Genomic DNA, 16,725 nt, shown 5'->3' on the forward strand with positions numbered 1-16,725 from the left:
CTATCCCCCTGCAACCATATAATGTATGCCTGTAACCTCCAATGCATGTAATTATACCCCTGCAACGGTATAATTTATGCCTGCAACCTCTAATGCACGTTACTATCCCCCTGCAACCGTATAATATATGCCTTTAACCTCCAATGCATGTAATTATACCCCTGCTACCACATCATGTATGCCTTTAACCTCCAGTGCATGTCATTATACCCCTGCAACCGTATAATGTATGCCTGGAGCCGCCACTGGTGTGTGGAGCTCCATTGCTTCCTGGAGTTAGGTTCACTTTTAACGAGTAGCAAAATAAATAAACTCTTATGCTAAATGTATCCTCTAGTGTCTTTGCATCCCAATTAGTAAGATGTTAGTGGAATTAATTGTTGAATAGCGTGTCCATTGGTTACTGCACTCCACCTGTACACTCAGTCATTTTAGTGTTGTCTTCAGACATGCAAAGCACAGTCACACTCAGCAGGCTCCGTTACCTTCAGCAGTGGAGACCGAGTCTCCTGCCTGGACGGGAGTTTGTGAAGGAGTGGTGGAGAGCAGGAAGTAGCGGATGGGGAGAGTGCAGTGACAGGCTCCGAGGAGGGTGACTTGGCAAAGTGGCATGGATGACTAGAAGAAAGTTGGGAAGGAGGAGAAGAAGCAGGAGGAGGAGCTTGCGTTCCAAAGGAAACTGATGCTGGCTTAAACATTTAAGAAAAAACACAAGACGTGATCAATACAGCCATTGGTGAAGAGCGCATGGCGCTATACAGGTGCACGCAAGAGAGCAGAGAGAGCAGAGAGAGCAGAGAGAGCAGAGAGAGCACCGTACAATGTAAACCATGCAATTTACCTAACCAGCATTGACTAGTGCAGCCATCAGCATTTGGCTGCTGTTGCTAATGTGACGTCTAGTGGTATTTGTGGTGCACAGCAGTGTACTACTGTAGCCTATATTCATTTTCCAAAGTATAGAGCCATTTATTGATAGCTCTATTAAATATTCTTGTTGTGATGACACGCCTTTGTTTCACAATGATAATGCATAAGCATTTCTTACACAAGACTATTTTACGGATGTGAGTGAAATTACCGAGATGAAAAGTCCGACCACCAAAAGTCCGTTTTTTATTTCTTAATTTTTCCGCATATATATATGTTGGGGGAGACCTCCCACAGGCCCCCCCCCACCTTACACCTATACATTTTTATTAACTTTACCCCCCCGCCCCCACATATACATTTGCGAATAAATGGGGGTCGGACTTTTGGCGGTAGGACTTTTCTACTTAGGTCATTTCGTCCTAGCCCTATTTTACATCATATGATGTGATGTATGCAAACCAGTGTTAGCATCCATCCAGTCATGATGTTGGCAGCAGCCAAGGCCCTACCAATGTCCTCTGTGAATGGCAAGAATGTCTGCCACTCTAGAGCAGGTTGGTCAGAAGGCCGCCTTAGCGTGTACTTACTAGTGTAAGCTAGCACTGTGTCCCGCCTGGGAGCTTCACGAATCATGAGGGAGCCTTTTGAACAGTAAATGAATGTGATGGTTGCTAATGGCAAGGGCCCCTATTGTAGATGTGACTTGGTGCCAGCATCTCGCCTACTTCCCTCAGCAATCATACTTCAACAGCACTATGGGCCTCATTAGGACCCTGGCGGTCCCGTAATGAACGGTGCTGGTACGGGACCAGTACCGTTCATTACGGGCTGCCCTATTACGAGGCCTGCTAGCGGGTCCCGCTTTTCACGCCTGGTCAGACCAGACGTGAAAAGCGGGACCCGCTAGCAGGCCAGGATGCTAACAACAGGCCCGTCATTAACGGGCCCGTTATTAGCTCCCTCCCCATTCCCATTGAGCCCCATTGGGCTCAAATGGGAATGGGGATTGATTTTTACCAGGTCTCAGAAAAGGGCAATTAGCGGGTCTGCCAAGGTCGGAATAACCCGGTTATTGCCCTTTTCTGGGACCCGGTAAAAAATCATTACCGGCGGCAGCCGGCTACCGCCTGGGTCGTAATGAGGCCCTATGTCTTAGAGATGGCTACATGGATATGGCCATTGCTATAGCCGTGCACTCTTGAGTGAGTGAGGTGACAGAGGCAGGCCTGCCTGCTTGGTGCCTCTTGCCTACGTAAGGGCAACGCACAGTCACCGCCTGTGGTGATTGGTTCATGGCCTCCATGTGTATTGTAAGGAAATGCCATGAAAAGTGGAAACAAAAAAACGATGCAGCGCATATTACTGGATGTCGCTGCCACATGCATTAGAAAGTCTTATTTTTGGTGCAGTACAATTGCATATCAAGCGGGACACTTATTTCTACGCTAGCCGAGCACACATATTAGTATGAGATCCACTGCGAATAGTGGAGTGAGGGGGGTTCACTTGTCCAAATGTAAGATTGCTTCCGAAATGAACGTGCAATTCGCCCAAAAGCAAAACAAGGGAGTGGGTGAAATAGATCAAAGGCTTCTCTCGTAGTGCAGTTTTGTGACATACGTCACTGATTCATCAGAGGGCCTGCTGTGAATGATGGTCCTTTGTTAAGCAGCACTGGGCATATAGTACTGTCAACAAAGTGAGTGGCGCCACCCCCCCCGACTCTCCCCCGAAGTGAGCGGCCCCAGATAGATTGGGCAAACTCCAATTCAAGTATTAATTCTAATCAATGGGGAGAATGGCCCAGGTGCTTCCTAATGGACCGATGCATTTGATCATCAAAGCTGTCAGTGCTGCAACCGTGAAACAAGCCCACGCTTTTTAAGAGCCTGTCACTGACCATTGTTGTGCCAATGAATTACACGAGTGCAAAGCAAAACGTATTGTACACATGCACACACTGCACGCTACTAGAGCCGGCCTTAGGGGGGGGGCGAGCCGGGCGGCTGCCCAGGGCGCCATTAGCCCCCAACACGCCAGCTCGGGGGAGTCTTTCAAGGGCTCCCCCGAGCTGGCGTTGTGGGAGAAGGCGCAGCAGGCGGCCTTTTACTGTGAAATGTACCCCCGGCGGTGGGTGCATTTAAATGGGCCCCTCAACCACGGACACTTTTTATAAGAAAAGGCGCCATTAGCCCCCCACCACGCCAGCTCGGGGGAGGGGGGTAGTCTTTCAAGGGCTCCCTCGAGCTGGCTTGGTGGTAGGTGCCTCATTGTCATTGAATGAACCCGCGGCGGCGGGCTCATTCAATGCCAATGGGGTGCTAATGCGCCCTATTTAACCTCCTCGCCAGAGCGAGGAGGTAAACAAAAAACAAACAAAAAAAAGTTGGCCATCCTGGCCCCGACCCCTTTCGCCCCGCCCCCTGTTAACCAAGGGCGCGCGGTGGGCGGGCCATTTCGCCCAGGGCGCTGCTGCCCTTAAGGCCGGCCCTGCACGCTACCATCAGGACGGGAGTCCCCTGGACTCTGCTCTATATGGAGGATGAATGCTTGATTAATGTCAGGAGGGTCAACAGCAGAACATTAATGGACTCTTCCTCTGAAATGTGCGATCCCTACCTTGTGGTTGATTAAGGTTTTCAATGAATAACCCTATCCTGGAGTACCATGTCCGAATCAGAAGGAGAAAGCAGGAAAAGGAGACTGTGGGAAGAGGGGAGTAGGGGGTAGAAGAACAGGGGGACAAGGGATGCCGCAAGCAAAGGAGGAGCTAAAGCATGCAGACAGATTCTAATCAATGAAAACAAATGATGGCGTGTATGGAGGCAGGTCATATGTGCACCAATGACAGCATGCACCTTCAAGTCTAAAGGTTAGGTCCTCCCCTGTCTCATAAACAGAGAAAGAAATTACAGCTCAGTATGAATTAGTAAAATACCTCTGTGATTGTTGAGTTGAAATCTTCGGGAGATACAACAGGCTTGGCGTGAACTGCCGTCACGGATGGTGCACTCCCACTCCGGCCCTCCTCTTCTATGTACAACCTTGGAAGCTGCTCTGTTAGGTCAGGCCCGCACCTGTAGAATTCTGGGTCTTGGCATTCCAGCTGACTCCCCTGGATGATGGAGAGCAGCTCCTCGCAGACTTCTTCCTCCTGTTCAGCAGCCGATGCTTGTGTCCTTGGTGGCGAAGCAACTGTAGGAGAGCCTGAGGAGATCACCTGATGGCCCAACATCTTGGGCACTTCGATAATCTCTGGGTAGCATGAAGTCCCTGTTCCAGCAGGAGGCTCCTCCCGCGGTGCCTCCTGCAGGTACTTCTGCCTTCTGTCACTGTGTTTTGTGCCATCGTTAGTAGTGGGTGCGTGAAACGTGCTTTGCGTCTGGGGAGTGGTAAGCAGAGGTGATACAGGTGAAGACGTGGAAAAGGGCTGAGGTGAAGGGAAAGACGTAAAGAGAAGGGACTTTGGAGACATTATCGGAACAAACCGATCGTCCTTAACTCGGGACTTGAGAGTGCTTGAGGACAACAGTTCAGGCTGGCCACTTTTTAATGCCAAGGTACCCAGTTCTTCTATATCATTGAGAAAGTGGTCAGGAAACGGTGGCGGGGTTGGGGCAGGCGTGCTCAGAGGTGACAACCCAACAGTCAATGACAACCATTCGCTGGTGATAGCATGGAGTTTCCCTTTGTTAGGATCCGTGACAGATGGCCCTCCAGCGCCTGGTGAAGAGCAAGGCGGGCTGGCCATCTTACAGGAAGCCAGCTTCAGAGATAAGGAAAAAACGGAAAGAAATCAAGCATAAAAACAAAAAAACAGCATAGAAAGAGAACTCAGTGAGAGCAAACAGAAATGAAAAGAGGTCAGTGCCGGGTTCAGGGTGACAGAGTAGTTATTTCAGGAAGCACACATACTTTGAACGCTTGGAGCGTACGTCAGCGATGCAGGGAAGACCTTTGAAAAGAGAAACTGTATCAAGTTCTCAGCAGAGGCTTAAGTGTCGCACATTGAGACCGTCTGAATCACACAGGCCTGAGCAAAGTCTAAATGTGAGCTGCGGTGGGCTGCCCTGTCTGCCTTGGACTCTCTCGTGTGTTTGGCGAAGAGGGCCCAGGACGGATTCCAGGAAGGGCTAGTAGGGAGTAAGCAAGTGCCAGGCAGAAGGCCATGCGGCTTGCTTGTGTGCAGTCATCATGGGCGTTGGGTGATTGGAAGACTTCTGCTATCCTCACAGGCTAGAGCAAATTAGACATTCAACGAACGTATTGGACGTGTCGCACTTGTGTTCACTGCAAGATGTCACTTCCGGCCCCTGCACAGCCAATGTATCATTATAGCGCGTGACCTTTCTTTCCTTTGCTGATGTCATCAGACAGCAGGAGTTGTCCTCAAAGACCAGAAAGAAAAGGACCTGTGCTGGAAACGCTTTCTATTTCAAATGCTCAGTTGTTGATTAAGCTATAAAAGTTGCGAGTGAGCAGAAGAGATTTAATTTTCAACACTTTCACAGCTGCTTCAAAAATGTACTCAAGTTTGGGTGGAAACTGATTGGAAAAAAACATATGCTGAGGTTTTTGGGGCAAACTTGTGTGAATTAAGAAAATGATGCATTGGAGAATAGTTGCTGCAGGGATTACGTCTGGCAATGTCTGCGCTTGGTAGCAGTAACATGCTCAAGTTTGCAAGTGCTTTGGAAGCACATTTGTGTGTTTAGTTAGGGTGTGAAGATCGAGTCTCGCGAGACGTCGGTGGCCTGACGCTCGCGAGACTTGACGGCTGCTTCATGCACGATGGCGCACAGGTGGACATTCTGAGCGCGGGGCAGTGCTGAGCACATCCCGAGCCCGGTGCTCCTCCTGAGCCCCATGAGAAGAACTCCAGGCCCACATAGACTAGAGAGCTGAGGACCTGGGACAACTGAACCGCATTATATATCATTTATGGCAGTCCATGCACAGTCCAGCTGTGCACCATCAAGTTGTACTGAGGTTAATAAAACTGTTAATCTCACTTAGGCCAAGAGTGCTGCTTTAGGCTACAAGATAATTGGTGATGAGGACAGGGACGGGAACCCGCTGCGGGGATGGTGCAAGGTGCAACACCACACCTAGCCTTCCTGCAATCGCCAGTTAGGCCCACCATTTCATGGCTTCACTGGGAACCGTTATTTGAGATGTATTGGGAGACAGTGGGCGGTGCAGGCTATGCTGCGGTGGGGGAAGAGGGCCATGCTGCTTAATGTGCTGGGCATGGAAGGCCAGAGAATCTTTGCAGGGTTCAAGCCCGTTGATGTGTACAGAGGCTGTGAGGAGGATAAGATGAGGGAACTGGCAGCATTGTGTGCCTTTGGGGAGGCCGCTGAAGACATGATATGTGATATGTTGATGATACACACCAACAGTCGGAAGGTGCAAGACAAGTTCATCTTGGAGAAAGAGTTGCAACTGGGCAAGGGTATTCAGATAGCCAGAGCAGTAGAGGAGACCTCGTGCAGGCGCAAGGAGTTGGTGGGAAGCCTCCCGTTCCCAGGAGATGCATTTTGTGCCGTTCAAAGGGAAGAGAGACAAGTGGCAAATGGCAGCTACTACCGATTGACACGTATAAAGACATGGTCAACATGAACAAGGTGGAAGTTCAGACAACTAAGCACAAGCCCAAAGTCTATGGAGGAGCTACCATGAATTTACTAGGCTACATTCTGGGTACCATCAAGTTGAAGGGAAGAGTGACCAAGACCAAAGTCTACTTTTCAGAGAAGCGGCAAGCCATTCTGGGTTGGGATGACCAAGCCAAGTTAAAGATCAGGCTAGACCCGAGCCTGGATGACCAAGTCCTAAAGCAGGATGCCGTCCTGGTGAAGCACAAAGCGAGACCGGTACCGGTGACGGCAAGGGGAGTGTTACAAGCACAACTGGAGATAATGTTGAACTATGGCATGGTATGGTAGAGACTATGGAATCATCTGAATGGCTAAGCCCAGTTGTCCTGATAAAAAAAGAACTCATAATACGAGTCTGCATTGATTTGCGCAGCGTAAATCTAGTAGTGATCATGGACAGCTACCGCTCCCTGGCATAAATGAGCTGATTCTCATGATGAAGGAGGCCAAGGTGGTCTCTCGACTTGATATGAGAGATGCATATCACCAAATCAGCTTTCATAATGAGTCGAGGCCACTACTGCGTGTATAGCTCTTTTCGGGACTTACCAGAAGAGACGCATCTGGCAGAAAGGGAGGTGCAGGAAGAGCAGGGCCAGGTGTTCGAGATGATGCCGAACAGTGAGGAGGGTGGAGAGAACTGGTCTCAGCGTGAGAGGAAGAGCCCAACACGTTTTGCAGACTTAGTTATGGGGTAGTAACAAGCTGCTTACCAAAAGTAGGTATGTGGAGATGGAGTCTTGTGAGACGTTGGAGGCCCGCCGCTCGTGAGCCTTGATGGCTGCTGAAGGTGCGATGGCGCACAGGTGGTCGTTCTGCGCTTGGGGCAGTGTTGAGCACATCCCGAGCCTGGCGCTCCTCCTGAGCCCCATGAGAAGACCTCAGAGCCACATAGACTGCACAGATGAGGCCCTGGGACAACTGCACTGCATTGTATATAGTTTGTGGCAGTCCATGCACATTGAAGCAACTGTGCACCATCAAGTTGCACTGAGGTTAATAAAGCTGTTAACCTCACTTTGGCCAAGAATGCTCATTTAGGCCGAAAAATAGGGCTCAATTTCGTCTCTCTCTTTTGTTATATTCTTAATGGTTGTTAGAATATATTTCAGGTGTGGGTGCATTAAACAATGCATAGGATTATGATTATATAGGACAGATATGCATGTGTGTCACATTGCTCTTAGGCATTGTGATTTGCACATGGTTGTCCCGTCAGCTGCGATCCCCTTTGCTGTTGCCATGTGTTCAATAAAAAGGTTACTTGCAGAAAAGGAAAGTAGATTTTAACATTAGAAAGCACAGGGGCACAGATGGCTAGAAGGCTTCATTGTTCTTCATTCTGCTTTTAAAGAAACAGGCTTAATTCGCATAGTCCTTGGAGTGAGTCAAAAGCAGCGCTGCACTAAATGGTCCTCTTGCTTCCAGCCAGGCAGTCAGCAGCAAAGGAACAGATTTCCAAGAAAGCTGCTGCCGGAAGTGGCATTTAGACTTGGGAGGGAACGAGGGTGAGGCTAGAGTAGTGGTCTTCAAACTGTGGGGTTAGCCTACTAAGGGGGCCCAAAGGGTGTCCACGGGGGCAATGGGTACGAGGTTCTTTCAAAAGGGTGTACAGTGACTGATTTTCACAGAAAATATAAGCAGAAATGACATCTGGTGGGCACAGCAGCAATATTTCTAGTCAAGGAGGGGCTCGGAAACAACATTTTTACTCAAGGGGGCTTGGCATAAAAAGGTTTGAATACCACTGGGCTAGAACATAATGATCTCTTTGCCCTGCAGGGGGTGTGTGATGGGAGGGCTTATGAGTCATGCCAAGACCTTGTGCCAGCATCTAGAAGGGTAATTTGAGATGCCCTGTCAGGGAACTATACATCCATACAGATGCCAGGGCCTGCATAGCAAGCGTGGCTGAGCTAATCTTCAATTGTTGTTGCTATCAAATCAGCAGCAAGGACACATGTGTTAGCATGGCAGCACATGTGCTGGCCCAGAGCGTGCTTTCTGTCTTGCGCCTGGGGGTGGGGAGTAGTACTGCAAGAATAGCACTACATGTCTACAATACCCCGTGTGTGGCAGCACAGCAGAGAATGTGAGCAGGTCTGTATTGCAAGGATCATGACAGTACTACATATCTTATAACTATTCTGGCGCTATCACCTGCACATATTGCAGCTGATCTGCTGCTAGCTAAAGAGTCATGCTTCCCAGCTAATTAAAAATTGAAACACCCCTAGTGCACGTTTGATGGCAGAATGAACACACCCACAAAACATGTGCCAGTAACAAACGTCAAAATAATGTTGCTTTGAGTAGTTAGTATATCATGGTGTAATACAATGCTAATGTATTTGTGAACAACACTTTGCCAAAGTATTTTCTATTTTTTACAGTTATTAATCGCTTCCTCAAATTTAAAAATCTGTAACAGACAAATCAAAATGCTGTCCCTATTAAAAAACGACCAGTTTAACTTTACTATTGCATATGTTCTTGATAACATACTAACAAGGTTATGTGGTCATAGTAACAAAAATGAAAAATGAATGGAAGTGTTTAAAAAATCAGTAATTCAAATGTCAACAATAATGCATACATATAATGCAAGTTGACTCCAGACTGTTAGCACCCTGGAGTGAGCTTTCAGCCAATCAGTTTACCAGGATCTCTGGCGAAATCCATCAGCCACCACCCGTGTCCACTCGTCACCTGCATGCCTTCCCTGGGTGTCCACCATTTTCTTTTCGCCTCAGCCCGCTGACCCCTTTCCCGCCGCCCCCTCCAAATCCCACTGCACCACACTACGCGTTTCCCTCCTCTGATGCTCTTGTGCCGCTTCTTCACGATGGCCACCATAGTAATAGCAAAAGGACTAAGCTCCTTTTTATATTTGCCGTTGTGGTGATCTTGGTTTGTCATTATTTTTAATGAAAATTGGGTGCATCGGAAAGTCCTGGCCCCAAGTTGCCATTTAAAAAAACTCTTAGCACCCTAGAGGGAGTCCCAGAGTGTTAATAGCCATAACCACCTCTCTGTGGGGCAGAGCGGCCTGGCAATGGCCGTGGGCCCTCACAAGGCCCTCCATGCACTTGGGGCCAGCAGGCTCAGGTTATCCAAAATATGCAGGGTGCCCCCTGCAGTCCGCCTGCTGCGTGATCGCAGTACAAATGTTAACCTGGGTGATCCCGGTACTCGGTGCACCCTGCCCAGAAGCCAAGGGGCAGGCCGCCACAACAATTGTAGGAATGCATGTGTGGGATTTGTTTGTTTGTTTATTCATTTCTAATGCGCACCAGACCCGAAGGTGTCAGGGCGTAGCAGTTACAGGATATGCAAAGCTTAAGTAACCGGTTACACAGAGGAAAAGGTACAAGGCAAAAGGAAGACAGATAAATATAAAGAGCAAACCTAGTTGGGAAGCAACACATGACTGTACATAGGAGACGCACCCCATCAGTTAAAGGTAGGGTGCAGGGGTAGCAAAGGTTGCTGGGATGCGTAAGAGCAGCAAGGGAGTGAACAGTGCAGTTCACATTTCAAGTCTATAATTCTTGGCCGATATCCCCTTATATAATAATCCAGAAGACATTGACCATTGCTTGCGTAGAAATGCACTGAATTGCCAATACGGTTGAACCGACCGCTGGACCCTCAGAGGCAGTGCTTCCCCCCAGAGGCACATATTACCACAGCCCATTGCACTTCCTGATATCCTCAGGCACTGTTTGAACTCCTGCAGAAGTGTTGCTTAGCAGGAAGGCATGCTGTCAGACACACCCAAGGCATATCTGCTGTATGTTGATGACAGAACATTTTGCACCAGGGTCTATTTTTAGCCCCATTAAAGTCGGCGGGAGAGTCTCTGGTGAAACAGAAGTGCATTTTTGTAGCAGTGACTCACCCTCCTATGGTTTCCATTCCTCGGGGAACTGTAATGTTTCAGAATATACTCCCACTCATTCCCCGGGGCTGAGCTTCAAATTGCAGAGCAGCACGGAACCGGCTTAAGTACCCGAGTACTGCACGCGTCACCCTACCTGCAGGTGCAATGCGTGGGGGCCTGCACTTTTCAGGCCAGGGCAATTCATTCCCCCACAAAGATCGGAGAAAAGAACTTGATCGTTTTTAAACAAATAAACACATATCAAATCAGGCTCACACGAGGGCAGAGGGCTGTACAAAGACACCCTTGAGCCTCTTTTCCGACCAATGAGTAGTGCCAACAAACCGTCGAGCCCTTAATGGTTAAAGGCATGATCACATGTTGCGATGTTAAACGCCCCGTATACTGCACACACCTGTCATTTTATGCTTGATGAATCTGAGCGAAAAAAGAGCTCTCGGTAAAGAATAACAGTATCTAAAGCTTTGCAGGAAGAGGCGCAGGTTTCGGTACTGCCAGCAGTGCTGGTGCTGGGCCGCATTTCCCTGGATCCAGGGGCCAACAAACATGTAGTCCCCAGATTCCAAATCCGGTGAATCCAAATGGCCAGGCCAGGGCTCTGCCACACACTGCACCCAAAGGGGCTCCCTCTCGCCATCCTCAGAGATGAACTTCCGTGATCCGGGTGCCATTCGTTTACCTATTGAGCTCAAACGTGAAAGAAACTTTAATCGTTTCAGAAAGAAGCTGGAAACACACCTCTTTAAATAAACAGTCACCATAGAATAAGGTCAGCAACTGTTCTGATTTAAACTTTGCCTGGTGTTATGTTGAGGAAAATGTCCTTGGCCCTCATTAGGACCTTGGCGAAGGACCATGGTGCAATTTGCACCATGGTCCATGGCGCAAAGCTGCCAACTCCGCCAAGGTGGTTGGCGGACTTACCGCCCCATGCCGACCTTGGCGGGGCGGTAAGTCCCCAATCCCCATTTTACCCTTCCCCATTCCCATTCTTGCCCCATAGGGTATAATGGGAGTGGGGAAGGCGTTAATTACGCCACCGTAGATTACGGTGGCGTAATTAACAACATGTCCCGTAGCGCCATGGATTTTTCCGCCTGCAAAAAGCAGGCGTAAAAATCCTTCCATGGCGCTACGGGAACTCGTAGTCTGGCGGAGAGGTACGCCATGCACTACGCCGGCGTAAAACCCTCTCCGCCAGGGTCCTAATGAGGGCCCTTGTCTTTGTGGGTGCTCCGATGCCTGTGGGTAGCGGCTCAGTATAAGCATATAAATCAAATAAAAGGAAGACGCACTATAGACCGGCAAGCGGGTGATTTGGAGTGCTATGGTTACTTAAGTGGTGAGGATGGTGCTTTATTAGAAATGGGATGGGCCATAAAGCTCCATGCTGTATAAAATAATTGCGAGAAACAAGTGATGGTATAGTGTATTTTATTTCACAAGGCTCTTTTTTAGTATTAATAGTAAGTTTAAAACCCACATTTGTTTTATTAGACTGTGGTGAAATTGCAAACTGGTAATTGTAGGATTCCAGTCGGGGAGCGGCCATTGAAGCTACAATCACAAAATTGTTGCTCACCATGCTACCATAGCGATTTATAGACTGCATCGATGGTTTAATATGCGGTTTGTACACGTTTTAAGTGATATCTCCAAAATGGATGGCATTTCATTTAGCTTTTTTTTTTAACCCTTTCTATAAACCTACTAGGTGAACGCCATGGCAACGCTCCTGGCTCCACCCCAACCCTTCATCCCCTGTCTCCAGTTGGAACCCTGGAGTAATTGTTTTCCATTTACAACACTACTAGTGAAAAAGAGGCCACAATGAATTGAAAGTCTATGCACTTACTATGTTCCCGAGACTGCTAAGCCTGCACCCTAAACAATAGTTTTGGTTTTGCTGTGACTGACATTTCTAGCCCGACCCGACTAAAAGCATGGCAATGCCACTGGTTTCTTTCCAACTGTCTCGCAACATAGCTCAGAGTTAAGTATCTCAACCATCAGATTTCCACCCTTGTTGACTGATTCACGGGGCCCAAAACCATGTTTATTTTTTTTTAACTTTTTACTTGGGTATTTGTGATGTGCCTGTACACACAGGGCCTGATTCATGCAATATCTGCTAGGTTCAAACTCACTTTGCACTGCTTAAAAGTGACTTTGCACTGCTGACACAAACCCTGATTCATGGAACCGTGCAAATTGTATTTTTGCAGACACTGATGCATCATTGAGGGCCAGTAGAGACTGTCTATTCGTGGAGAAGTAGTGACTTCTTTGCAAAGTCCTTTTGTACTGAAAAAATGACCATGTGCTGACTTTTCCCGGACTTTGCACTGCAACAATACACTTTGCACTGTTCCATGAATCAGGGTTTGTGTCGGCAGTGCAAAGTCACTTTTCAGCAGTGCAAGGTCACTTTGAACCGGATAACTATTCCATGAATCGGGCCCAAGGTGTTTCAAGGTGTTACTGCACCGTGGGTGGCTTAGCGCATCTGCAGCCTGAATTGGCGCTCCATTGATTTCCAGTTCTAACGATTCCGCCCTGTTTTCATCTGCAGCAGCAGGCAGTGACTTTGGACGTAAGATAGTCCCTCTAATGGATAACCAAAGCAGACCTGTGATAAAGATAGGGTTTTTGTGTAGTAGAATCCTAAGCTAGGGTTTAGAGAGAACCAAACCATTTTCGGAGCCTGGTAGGACTGGGCATGCCTATGTCTCAATAATGTCAGAAAAAGGCTTTTATATAATAGTGCAGGGATCTGCAACCTGTGGCTCTCCAGTTGTTTTAGACCGCAACTCTGACTTGACAATGCTGATTAGGGCTGGTGGGAGTTGTAATTCAAAACATTTGTAGAGACAAAGGTTGCAGACTCCTGAATTAGAGTGAAAACACATATTGAGTCAATAATCTTGGGTAATAAACATGGTACACCACGACATAGTATTTCAACAAACTAGAAAAGATCCCTTGTATGATTGCTACATGCTCAAATTGAGTAACTACTTCTCCCTGAATAGAAAGTCTCTACTGACCCTCAATGATGTATCAGTCCCTAGGCAGTGATGGTGTGCCGCCTATCTAGGAAAGGGGATACCAGGAGAGAATCACTCTAGCTTTCTATTATTCATGACGAATTGAGCACCATAAGCCATTTCCCACTGATTTGGAAGTGCCAGAAAATGGCAACATTAGCCAGAGAAAGCAGCAACATTAAAGGAAGACACCCGTGAACGTAAGACCTAACCACGTGATGGGCAGCCATGTCAGGAAGTCAGGCATCCTTATGATGAGCAGCACGAAAACTCTGAAACGCGCTCTGAAACACATGTGTACGAGCGCAAAAATATCATATCACATCACGCGACAGAAGCGCCCTCCTCACCACAGTGTTTTTTTAAAAAAACATTTGCAATTTTATTTTGCCCTTCCTTCAGCCAAAGCATCTTACAACAATAACAGAGAACATTATAAATTGTGCATAATTCGGTAAGTCCACTCAGCCAGGTCCAATCTCACCACGACTACCCAGAGAGGTGCAGGAGACATGGCAATGCAAATAGTTCCCCCTCCAGCAATGTTTCTTTCCGAAGCTATAGAACCAGCCTTGCCATGGAAGAGATGGCTAAAGGGTTTTGAACACTATGTCAATGTAGTATGTGGCATGAACCATAGTGTAGACAGAAAAAAAACATTATTCCCACATTGTTTAGGGCCAGCAAGACAAGAGAAATTTGAAGATTTGTCTGACCTAATGACAGATGAGAGTGAGGACATGAATGAATATGAAAAGGCTATAAAGAAGAAGAGTAAACACTATAAAAAAAACTTAGCAAAGGCTCGGAGAACAGTTTTTGTTAGAATGCAGAAAGTAGCAAAGCAAGAGAAAGGTTATGGGCAGAAGATTAACCACAACTAGAGACTGTCTTATGAGTGGCCAAGGAAGTTGAACATGCAGAGAAATGTGTGAAGGCCCCGAAAGACAGAGTAAAGGACTGTAAATGTACCACAATCCAGTGGAGAGTCTATTGCGGTAGTAAACAATCAAGGTGTGGGGAGGAGATGGAATGGTGATAACAGAGATTTTGGGTACAACAGTGAAAGCAGAGACACCAGAAGAGGGCCCATCTTGGACAATCAGCACGGACAAGGTAGACAGAGTCTCAGGGGACAGGCTACTGTCAGGACATGTTACAGATGTGACAGTCCCTCTCATTAGGCCGACACTCCGATATGTCTTGTACTCAGGATAATTTGCAGAATTTTTAAAGGAAAGGTATAACTACATAAGTGCTGTAGGAACAGAAATCCCACTGCTAATTGGATTGGCGATGAAAAAAGTGATGAAGGTGAAGAGTATATCTCTGCTGTAGGGAATGAGGAAGCAGTGACAGACAGCCCAAAAATTATTGTTCAGGTCAATGGTGCTCCGGTCAGCATGATGGTTGACTCGGGAGCAAAATATACGCTCATCCCAGAAGTGGAATGGAAGAAATTTTGACCCAAATATTTGCATGAAGTAGATATAAATCCTAAAGCCTACAGAGGGGCAAAGATTAATCTAATAGGCTGGTTCAAAGCAACCTTGAATTTCAGATTACAGGAATTTGACTTCACAGTTCAATACATCCCTGGAGTGAGGAACTGTGCTGCGGATTGTCTGTCAGGTGTGACTACAAGTGTAGAAACGAGGAATCATAATGAGGAACAGGATGCAATTTGGGATGGGAAACCGCAATTTCTAAACAGGAGTGGTATAAAGAGATAGAAAAAGATGCCAACGTGAATATTATCATTAGAGATTTGATAGGAGGACTGCCTAAAGTAACTGTGAAAAGGGCCGAAGTTGAAGGTTTATGGAACATGAGAAATGAACTATGTATACATGACGGTATTCTCATGAGGGGAGATAAACCTATACCACCAGAAGGATTGATGGAGAAAGTGATACGTCTTGATCATGAAAGTCATCAAGGGTTAGTGAAGACAAAGCACATGATAAGAAACAATTATTGGTGGCCTGCGTGTGACGCCCAGATTGAGAAGAGTGTTAGGGATTGTATCCTTTACACCAATAGTGACATGGTGTGTGTGAGTGAGAAATGTCCCATGGCTCTAACTGATATACTGGGAAGGCCATGGGAGAAGCAAGCGATCAATGTGCTTGGGCCAATATGGAGTGGTGGGTGTCAGAAGTATTGCATTGTAGTTGTGGATATTTTAACGAGATGGGCGGAAGTGATGATGATACCACATGTCACCACTAAAAAAGATTGCATTTTTTTAGGAATTATGTGAACATGTGGGTTACCCAGGGGTAGTTCTCACTGATAATGGTTTTCAGTTTAGATCGAAGGAAATGGAAATATATTTAAAAAATAGGGTCATTGTGCACAAAACCAGTGCCATATATTAGGGTGCCTCTACATCACCCTCCACAGACTACTGTATTAAACTTCTGTCCCATGACCGTCCTTTTCTTTCTAGGACAAGCAGGGAAGCATTAGCATGTGTATTAATTGGTTCAAGAATGGACTATTGTAGCAGCATCCTGATTGGTTTACCAATTTGCCATATTAATAGACGCCAAGTGATGCAGAATAATGCTGTCAGAATTGTTGTGGACTGAAACAGAAGGGACCATATCTCAAACACAGGCAGGGACTTACACTGGCTTCCAATCAAGGAGAGAATCTGTTTTCAGTTAATGGTGATTACCTTTAACTGCTTAAAAAACTCTGGCCCAATCTATCTTAAGGACGTTTTGGTTTCCAAAGCCAGTAAATAGAACTTGAGATCCAACAACTGCTCTTTTTTAAAGATTCCCGGTTGTCGGCTGACACAGGCCAAAATTTGAGCCTCCCTTTATGCAGCTCAAGCATTGTGGAATGGTCTTCCCATCAACCTGAGAGAAGAATCTTCCATCAGGGTGTTCAGTAAGGGACTGAAGACCCTTCTGTTTAACTAATCAGTACTTCTGACTCCGGTTCCATCTAACACACTGCTCTATCAGGGTGCTAGGCTGTTTGCTGTTTATGTTCTGTTTGTTCAGTGCCCTTAAGCCCCGGGGTCAGTTTTCAATACATAAGTTATACATAAATAAATAAATAAATATCATCCACAAACCAATGGGATTGTGGAGAGATAGAAGAGGATAATTAAGGAAGCCATTAGATGGGCGTGGTCCAACGGAAGAGATTGGAAGGAAGTAATCAAAAGAACAATGGTTGCTCATAGGTTTACCTCACAATGCACCACCGGTATTTTTCCATTTGA

At 46.9% G+C, this 16,725-nt stretch overlaps 1 protein-coding gene across 19 annotated transcripts in view; it reads right to left on the bottom strand.

Moving 5' to 3' along the window:
* The window catches only part of SORBS2 (sorbin and SH3 domain containing 2), a 923,152-nt gene that overhangs the window by 72,324 nt on the left and 834,103 nt on the right, over positions 1-16,725 (bottom strand). For 7 of the 19 annotated variants that reach the window (XM_069631529.1, XM_069631528.1, XM_069631527.1 and 4 more), the window contains 2 exons: positions 3,812-4,639; positions 486-689 (listed from right to left, as the gene is read on the bottom strand). The exons of 11 other annotated variants lie outside the window; for them this stretch is intronic. In XM_069631529.1, coding sequence (XP_069487630.1) covers positions 486-689; positions 3,812-4,639 — 1,032 coding nt within the window. The remainder of the gene's footprint in view (positions 1-485; positions 690-3,811; positions 4,640-16,725) is intronic. One more of the 19 variants, XM_069631521.1, reaches the window with a different exon arrangement.

Source organism: Ambystoma mexicanum, chromosome 6q, assembly GCF_040938575.1.
Source record: "Ambystoma mexicanum isolate Mex_15411 chromosome 6q, UKY_AmexF1_1, whole genome shotgun sequence".
Taxonomy (NCBI): Eukaryota; Metazoa; Chordata; class Amphibia; order Caudata; family Ambystomatidae; genus Ambystoma; species Ambystoma mexicanum.